At 46.5% G+C, this 10,000-nt stretch overlaps 1 protein-coding gene across 1 annotated transcript in view; it reads right to left on the bottom strand.

The window, feature by feature from the left end:
* The window catches only part of LOC310777903 (E3 ubiquitin-protein ligase SH3RF3-like), a gene marked incomplete at both ends in the record, with an annotated part of 141,268 nt that overhangs the window by 20,039 nt on the left and 111,229 nt on the right, over positions 1-10,000 (bottom strand). The window contains 2 exons of the mRNA XM_083638249.1: positions 789-959; positions 8,982-9,097. Coding sequence (XP_083494375.1) covers positions 789-959; positions 8,982-9,097 — 287 coding nt within the window. The remainder of the gene's footprint in view (positions 1-788; positions 960-8,981; positions 9,098-10,000) is intronic.

Below are 10,000 nucleotides of genomic sequence, written 5' to 3'. Positions count from 1 at the left end.
TCCACTTACAACTTAACGTTGGAGCTCCACACGCACACATTCCTACACAGATGGCCACCACGCTGGTGCTGGTGCAACCATCGAGAACAATTTGGGGTTCATTATCTAGCCCATGCAGACTGGAGGAGCTGGGGATTGAACCACCGGCCTTCTGGTTAGTGATGACCCGCTCTACCTCCTGAGCCACAGCCGCCCCATAAAATAATCATTCCTTCGATGGATGACGGCTGATGGCTGTCGTGGAGCAGGACATTGAGCTGGCATTCTGCATGACTCAACAACTTGAGTGAGCAGGTAGGGCTTCAGTAGTCTGGCAGAAGCCATAGATCAATATCTACGTCTGGGGCACAACTCTTGAAAAGTGGGTAAGGACCGCCTCCTGAGACCAAAAAACAAAATGCGTGACAGACATGAATTGACCAATCAAGGACCTCCTTATTTGCACAACTCGTGGGGCGGTACACTTTGAACAATGCACGCAGACAGGCAGACTTCCTTTACAACCGAGCCAATCAGAGGCTTGCCGCCGCTTTTTGTGCAGGAAATGCTGACTTGCCTCTGTTATGGAGGGTCTGACCATGTGAGACTAGGGGTTCAGTAACTTGTTGAGTAAGACTTTGACAGGACAAATGCCGGTTGTAGGGATTGAACCTGAGTTCTTCCTCTCAGGGGGATGGCCTCTCTAACCATTCAGCCATCCTGGACATGGAGGTGACATAGACCCCTAGGAAGAACCATCACCATCAGCATCGCTTACCAATCCCATGCCCACAGCCAAGCCCTCTTACCTGGACACGGGGGTGACGTAGTTCCCTGGGAAGACCCCAGAGGCAGCAGTTCTCAGCGACGTCCCTTTGAACCATCCGTCCTGACACTTCTCGGTCACCCGGTACATCTCCCCTTTCCTCAGCTCCAGCTCGTCGGCCTTCTGGGGCTTGTAGGCATATAGAGCCAGGTATCTGGAAAACGTAGGCAGCACATGTACTGTTGTGAATATGTGCCAGTCTAACGTTCGAAGCACTCCAGTTTAGGTTAGGGTATAGAATGCAAGGCATCTCTTGACAGGTTTACCAGCTACCAATCATCTGCCAACGGACATTCCCAATGGGGAGGTAAACGTGTAGACCAGCCTAATGTACTGTATGTAAGTCAAAGTCATTCTCTCAAGAAGGCACGACAGCAAGCAAGTGGACATGTGTCAACATCTGAAAAGAAGGCTCTGCTATGAAGAAAATGACTCAAGTCAGTACAAGGACAAGTCAGTACAAGGACATTTACATAAGAATAAAACAGGTTTTGCTGACATTTCGCCGCGCTGTTTCTGTCTCCCTCCCTGCTTCTCTCTCTTCTCTCTGTCTCCCACGGGTGGAGACACACAACAAGCAGACACAGCCGTGTGGACTTGTCTACCACGGGTGGAGACACACAACAAGCAGACACAGCCGTGTGGACTTGTCTACCGCGGGTTGAGACACACAACATGCAGACACAGCGGTGTGGACTTGTCTACCACGGGTGGAAACACACAACATGCAGACACAGCCGTGTGGACTTGTCTACCGCGGGTTGAGACACACAACAAGCAGACACAGCCGTGTGGACTTGTCTACCGCAGGTGGAGACACACAACAAGCAGACACAGCGGTGTGGACTTGTCTACCGCAGGTGGAGACACACAACAAGCAGACACAGCGGTGTGGACTTGTCTACCGCGGGTGGAGACACACATCAAGCAGACACAGCCGTGTGGACTTGTCTACCGCGGGTTGAGACACACAACATGCAGACACAGCGGTGTGGACTTGTCTATTTCGGGTGGAGACACACATCAAGCAGACACAGCGGTGTTGACTTGAGCCTGTTTTTGGCTGTGTCAAGACAGCAAAAGTTATCCTGACTAGCAATGGAAATACCGCAATTTGTTTGTCTCAGAGTCTATCAGTCTGAGTGATGACTAATAAGACTCTGGGACAGATGGCTCATATTTCGGGGTTCCCGGTGTTGAGCGGATATCTCCGCCCCAAGACTTGTTTACAGTCTGATTGACGCGAGAACAGAGTTGGAGCTGATCGATTGTAGGTGTTTTAGGTCCAGACAGCATTTTGGCTAATAATAATAATATATAGCTGCATATGAGATGTCGTCGGACTGTAAACAATAACGGAAGCGGAAGTCTTGGGGCAGACATATCCTCTCAACACCAGAAACCCCAAAATATCGGACGTCTGGGTTCCCAGATTGGTTTGATATGTGGGTGTCTTTGACTCATCTGTGACTCATCTGTGAGTCCTCGGACCGCGTCTTTGAACAGTTCACACATCGCAATCGAGCGCCAAGTTGCGAGCGCCCAGTGGAAAATCAGGGCTCATATTGCGTAGAACTCGGCATTAGTTGATCACATTTTCTGTGGGTGTAAAGTGGGAATAACAACATAGTGTGTCCCTTCCATTGAGGACATTGACAACACAATATCTTTTGAGTGTCATTTTGTTGATATTATGTAGCAACACTCAGCTCACTGCTAAACCAGCAAAGGATGCAATATGGATCAAATGAAATGTCAATCAATTGTCAATGTCAAACAATAGTTACATTACTTCCGTTTGAAAAATCACGGAAAAAGTGAAATACTCTAGCATATGGGTGGGTGCATAATCAAAGTAACAAGTGTGTGTGTGTGTGTGTGTGTGTGTGTGTGTGTGTGTGTGTGTGTGTGTGTGTGTGTGTGTGTGTGTGCGTGCGTGCGTGCGTGTGTGCGTGTGCGCGCGTGAGTGTGTGTGTGTGTGTGTGTGTGTGTTGGCCTGGTAAAATCATCCTGACCATGTGACCTGACATTCTGTTTGGCTCTACATATCAGTCTGCACTTCCATGCCGGCCAACCCAACTGAAACCAACTGAACAGCGATGCGGCTTACAGGCTTTTAGTCACTCTTTAGTCACTTTTTAGTCACGAGCGTGACGTTACATGTTTTTACAAGACGTTCATACCAAGTCGAGCCTCGCTGTTAGATATCACTACTGGAACCGAGAAGATTGTTAACAATCAGTTAATCCATTAATGAATAAAAGTGACAGATGCCAACTCTGCAGCAGACCACTGAACACCCTGTCACAGCCTCTGCTCCATCCTGCCCCGGGGTCCAGTTGGCGGCAGGAAGCTAGCCACAGGACACCCACCTGACCTGACAAGTGTCTTTTTGAAGACTCACTCCAAGCTGCCGTTGCCACGCAACCCGACTGCTTATACGTACTTGGAAACTCTCTGATGGACCGACTTGTGAAGGTGACACATTCCCATATTTTCTGCTAAGAGTTGATGCCAAGCTGCCAAGCACTTAGATTGTAATTTAATCCCATCAGGAAAACATCTTAGAGCGGCCTGCGTCGTTCCTCCGCTTTTATCGACCTAAATATTGACATAACCTCTGTTTACTGTTGCCAATAACTTGACCTCTCCCTAATTCTCATTTCCTGAGCCAAGTTTGTGGTTATTCTGGTTTATCAGCTGTCCATTTATGCTAGCTATATTTCTCTGATCCTGGCCACATGTTTATTTATTGTTGTATGTTTGTCCAGTAGATAGTTAATTAATGTTCACATTTATCGCCAAGAAGTTGTTCTGTCTTTCTTTAATTGCACAGTCAAGTAATCCCTGGAACTAAAAGATCTCACAATCTTTTTAAAGTGGATGAGTGATATAAGTAAAGGTTTTTCTTCCATAGGAAGTGGTGCCCCTAAATTTACGTCTTTTATTCAGACGAGAGCTTAAAGGTCCCAATTCGTGCAGCTGTAACCTCTTAAAAACGTGTGTCTCTGGTCCATAAAACATGATTCTGGATTAATCTGTCGAAAATATAGCAACCCCGTTTGTTGTGACGGAGTTCTCACTTCCTCATCTCGTCGCTTCCCAAGAATGGCCTGTTTCTATAATATATTCAGAACTAACAGTTCCCATTGGCCGCTGAAGGAGAGCCCGCCCCAGGCTCCCAGCGGCCAATCAGATTAGCGTCTGTGGACCAGCACTCTAGGTTGCGAGTTATCGTTAACTTAACGGTACTACGCCAGAGCCGTATAATAGAAGAGTTCCGACATCTCCATTCACTCCAATGGACCAGTTTTTTTCCAGGAAGTAGAAAGTGGAACTCTTGAGTAAAAAAAGCAGCACTGTCGAGTTGCAGCAAAATAGACAGTTTGTGTTGTACTTTGAAAGGGTTTTTCATCCCTTGAATCAAATTGTACATTATCAGCTTTATTTTAGCATGCAAAAGTAGCGCGAGACCCATTCCTGGCTGTTCATTGGCTAATGAGTCTCGCATTTTGGTCCTCCACTGACGCCACTCTCTTACTAGAGGACACTATACTACGCTAAAGAGGACATCTCAAAATGCCTAGACTTACCGAATGCACCTCTGCAGTTGCTGGATCACGTACAGTTGGCGTCGCTCCAGCTAGAAGTGTTAATTTTGTGGCTATAGACTAAATGGTGCAGGTAGCTTGTGTGAGAGAGACCCGCGCAGTATGCAGGAGGAAGCTAGTGACGTCCCAATTCCCCTCTGGGCAAACAAAGCGTTTGGGGGTGTGGCTTGGAGGAGACTGCAGGGGGACGCTGGATAGGGACAAATCCAACTGTGGCAGTTCTGAGCATGTGACCACTCATTACAGGGAGGGCTGACAGCAGTATATATGAATTTACAAGTAAACACAGCTTTTGCATGGAATGGGACCTTTAATTTTTGATATCTGTATCAAAATTATCCAAATTTTACCTTTACATAATCCTATAATTACTGTACAAAATAATCAAGCTACATTCTAATTTCAGGAAGTCGCTTTGGGCGGCAGGAAGTCAAGACTGATCCATAGAGCCAAACAGAATGTTTAAAGCTGTTCAAGTTAGGGATGTTCATCAATTATCGAAAATCGATAATCGATCGTTAAGGATTGGAATCGATCCTGTGGCATTTGGATCGATTTTTTAATTATTAAAAAAAAAAAAAAAAAAAAAAAAAAAAAAAAATTTGGACTAGGTTTGGGTGGAATTCGTTCCTCCTCGCCCACTCCATTGCACAGCCGACTAACGTGAGGTGGAGCTTCATATAGTCTCTAGTTTTCTGGCTGGGCACGGGCCTTTGTGCCAACAAAACTGTTTTAAACATGAGAAATTCACACCGGCATGCGCCGGGGACAGCAGTGTTGGAGAGGAGACACATTGAAATAAAGAGTTCATTGAGGAGAACACGTTGTCTTTCGTATTTTCTGCCATAGGCATTCATTTTGTTAAAAAAAAAAAAAAAAAATGAAAATATTGAAAATTTTCTAAGTATTAATAAAATCGATAATCGATAATTGATCGTTAATTCTCACCGATTATCGATTTTGGAAAATTTTCAAAATGAACATCCCTAGTTCAAGTACACCTAGAGGTACACCTACGTACCCCTGATTGGGAAACACTGCTGTAGTGTGTACCGTAGTGTGTTTAGTGAGTAGTGTAGTGTGTATAGTGTGTAGTACTGCCTCCCACAGACAGACGATGATGATGAGACCAGAGAGTAAACAAGCTCTGTGTGCACTGCCTCCTGGTTGCCATGGTAACAGATGTGAGGACCATCTCCCGTCTCCCCATGGCAACAGGACCGGTTGCTGGGTCAAGATGGAAACGTCCGACCTCATCAGGAGGACAAACCCGCTCCGGACGTGTGTGTGTGTGTGTGTGTGTGTGCGTGTGTCTGTGTGTGTTTGAGCATGTGAGTGTGTGTGTCTGTGTGTGTGTTTGAGTGTGCACATGTGTCTGTTTGAGTGTGTTTGTGTTTGTGTGTGTTTGAGTGTGTGTGTGTGTGTGTGTGCTTGAGCGTGCATGTGTGTGTGTGTGTGTGTGTGTGTTTGAGCCATAGGTTTGAGCGTGTATGTGTATGCGTGTGTATGTGTGTTTGAGCATGTGTCTGTGTGAGCAAGCGTGGTGTGTGTGTCTGTGTGTGTGTGTGTGCATACCCAGCTACTGCGCGACTTGGAGAGTGATGTTATCAAAACTGACAATGTCGCTGTATTCCGCTCACATCCTGCATTCAGGACACCAGCTTATAGTCAACAGTACACACACACATACACACACACGCACACACACGCACACGCACACACAAGCACACACACACACACACACACACACACCTGGCAGTTGTCTTTTAGATTAATTAGCAGGTAAAATATAGAACAGTCTTGTTCAGAGTTGGCACCTAACCTCGGCAGCCATCTGGACATCAACCCAATCGCCAGAATAAAACGCTGGCATTTTACGTGTCTACAAAGCAGGGATCGACTGTATGTAGAATCTCAACCTACATTTGAAATGACTCTTATGTGTAAAACTCAATGGGATTTTTTTTATGGGAATTTTGGTTAAATGCTTAAAATAATGTCTGTGGTTAACACAAGTTTATGAAACAGCTAACTTTGTGTTCAGCAAGTAATCTTCACAAATCAGGACCACTTTTATGATTTTCGAAGTGTATATTATGCGTTTCTTTACATGATTTTTTCTTTACGATTTTCAGAAAACGCTTTAAAAGTCATAACAGTGGTCTTCACTGTTTCACAAAGTTTTGTTAACCACAGACCTTATTGCATGCATTTAACTGAAATTCCCATACAAAAATCCCATTGCCTTTTCCCCCTAAGAACCAGGAAGTGCAGGGACTTCTGGGTAAGCCTACAAAAATATGTCACCCCTGCGGTACTCTTATATGACACAACTGAGTGTGACCGCATTTTCCCTTTCTGAGAGAGATTTGATACTCGGCCAGTGGGAGATACATGTGGGTGCAGGGGAGGGGAACTTGGCCGCTCGCCTATCTCTGGGCACAAAGCCGGCCTGTGAAATCAAGCCTGGCTCTTTAATACATCCTGTGTGTGGTAAAGCAGGACAGACAGGTGAGTGAGACATCCTTTGTGTGGTAAAGCAGGACAGACAGGTGGGTGAGACATCCTTTGTGTGGTAAAGCAGAGGCAGACAGGTGAGTGAGACATCCTTTGTGTGGTAAAGCAGGACAGACAGGTGGGTGAGACATCCTTTGTGTGGTAAAGCAGAGGCAGACAGGTGGGTGAGACATCCTTTGTGTGGTAAAGCAGGACAGACAGGTGGGTGAGACATCCTTTGTGTGGTAAAGCAGAGGCAGACAGGTGGGTGAGACATCCTTTGTGTGGTAAAGCAGAGGCAGACAGGTGGGTGAGACATCCTTTGTGTGGTAAAACAGAGGCAGACAGGTGGGTGAGACATCCTTTGTGTGGTAAAGCAGGACAGACAGGTGGGTGAGACATCCTTTGTGTGGTAAAGCAGGACAGACAGGTGGGTGAGACATCCTTTGTGTGGTAAAGCAGAGGCAGACAGGTGGGTGAGACATCCTTTGTGTGGTAAAGCAGGACAGACAGGCGAGTGAGACATCCTTTGTGTGGTAAAGCAGGACAGACAGGTGGGTGAGACATCCTTTGTGTGGTAAAGCAGGACAGACAGGTGGGTGAGACATCGTTTGTGTGGTAAAGCAGGACAGACAGGTGGGTGAGGCATCCTTTGTGTGGTAAAGCAGAGGCAGACAGGTGAGTGAGACATCCTTTGTGCGGTAAAGCAGGACAGACAGGTGAGTGAGACATCCTTTGTGTGGTAAAGCAGAGGCAGACAGGTGGGTGAGACATCCTTTGTGTGGTAAAGCAGAGGCAGACAGGTGGGTGAGACATCCTTTGTGTGGTAAAGCAGAGGCAGACAGGTGGGTGAGACATCCTTTGTGTGGTAAAGCAGGACAGACAGGTGGGTGAGACATCCTTTGTGTGGTAAAGCAGGACAGACAGGTGGGTGAGACATCCTTTGTGTGGTAAAGCAGAGGCAGACAGGTGAGTGAGACAGACAGGTGGGTGAGACATCCTTTGTGTGGTAAAGCAGGACAGACAGGTGAGTGAGACATCCTTTGTGTGGTAAAGCAGAGGCAGACAGGTGGGTGAGACATCCTTTGTGTGGTAAAGCAGGACAGACAGGTGGGTGAGACATCCTTTGTGTGGTAAAGCAGGACAGACAGGTGAGTGAGACATCCTTTGTGTGGTAAAGCAGAGGCAGACAGGTGGGTGAGACATCCTTTGTGTGGTAAAGCAGAGGCAGACAGGTGAGTGAGACATCCTGTGTGTGGTAAAGCAGGACAGACAGGTGAGTGAGACATCCTTTGTGTGGTAAAGCAGAGGCAGACAGGTGGGTGAGACATCCTTTGTGTGGTAAAGCAGAGGCAGACAGGTGGGTGAGACATCCTTTGTGTGGTAAAGCAGAGGCAGACAGGTGGGTGAGACATCCTTTGTGTGGTAAAGCAGAGGCAGACAGGTGAGTGAGACATCCTTTGTGTGGTAAAGCAGAGGCAGACAGGTGGGTGAGACATCCTTTGTGTGGTAAAGCAGGACAGACAGGTGAGTGAGACATCCTTTGTGTGGTAAAGCAGAGGCAGACAGGTGGGTGAGACATCCTTTGTGTGGTAAAGCAGAGGCAGACAGGTGGGTGAGACATCCTTTGTGTGGTAAAGCAGAGGCAGACAGGTGGGTGAGACATCCTTTGTGTGGTAAAGCAGAGGCAGACAGGTGGGTGAGACATCCTTTGTGTGGTAAAGCAGAGGCAGACAGGTGGGTGAGACATCCTTTGTGTGGTAAAGCAGGACAGACAGGTGAGTGAGACATCCTTTGTGTGGTAAAGCAGAGGCAGACAGGTGAGTGAGACATCCTTTGTGTGGTAAAGCAGAGGCAGACAGGTGAGTGAGACATCCTTTGTGTGGTAAAGCAGAGGCAGACAGGTGAGTGAGACATCCTTTGTGTGGTAAAGCAGAGGCAGACAGGTGAGTGAGACAGACAGGTGGGTGAGACATCCTTTGTGTGGTAAAGCAGGACAGACAGGTGGGTGAGACATCCTTTGTGTGGTAAAGCAGAGGCAGACAGGTGGGTGAGTGGACAGTACTCACATGTTGAGTGGCAGCTGCACCTTGGCGTGGGCCAGCAGCTCGGAGGTCACCGATGCCACCCTGGGGGGCACCAGCACACCCGCCGAGGAGGGGGAGGGACCCGGGGGAGACGCATCCTAAACACACACAATACAATACCATCTTATACAATAGAATAGAACAGAATACAATACAATTCAGCATAATACATTAAATTAACTTTGTTGATATGTCCCCGTATAAAGAAAAGTGCAGTAAAAATGTTAAATTATTTAAAAAAAAAATATATATATCTGTTTAAATTTTATATTGTTCATTTGTGAAGTTTGTAATGGTATGTTTTTGCTCTGTAATGTTTAAAATTAGACCAAAACTAAAAAAAACAACTGTGGATTAAAACATTTTTTTAGAGGTTTTGTTTTTAAGTTTTTGTCCGAGTTTAATGTTCTATGGTCTCTCCTGAGTCTAAATATAGCTGTACATTAATAGAGTCCAGCGCACTTCAGCCAGGTTTGGAATAAAAGGGTCCTGGTGCTCAACAGTGAAGGACAATATGCATAAAGTACTCTGAGGAAGACAGACTTGTCTGTCGAAACGTCAGTCAGCCCCTTCTATTAAAACGTGCAGACGGAAAAGAGTGCTCCGGTGTCTTTACTTCGGGTAGTCTGTGTGAAGTGCCCAGGTAAAACATGACTTTTTTCTAAATATAGCTGGTTTGTAAGTAAAACTATTTTTATAACATTTTACGAAATGTCTATGGGAGAATGAATGGCGAATGAAATCCCTTGGTACGTATGCCTAAACCAGAAGAGGGTGTGACTTTGGCTCTCATATACATGTGTTTGATGACAGTGTAGCCCTTTTCCCACATGCGCTTTGTACCGCAAAATGACCGGTACGTGGTCTAATGCCTGCATGTGAGAAAGGCGCCGTGCCGGTATAAGCGCGACCCCGTCGTCCCCGACATTTCACCCCCGACATTCTAGCTAGTCAGAAGAGCGGTATGCTCTTAAGGAGATGCAAGTGGAAACGGGTCCAGT

Source organism: Poromitra crassiceps (assembly GCF_964638095.1).
Source record: "Poromitra crassiceps genome assembly, chromosome: 6".
In the NCBI taxonomy this organism is placed as follows: domain Eukaryota; kingdom Metazoa; phylum Chordata; class Actinopteri; order Beryciformes; family Melamphaidae; genus Poromitra; species Poromitra crassiceps.
Note: the sequence above shows the minus strand (reverse complement) of the source record. Positions and strands in the feature narration are given on the sequence as shown.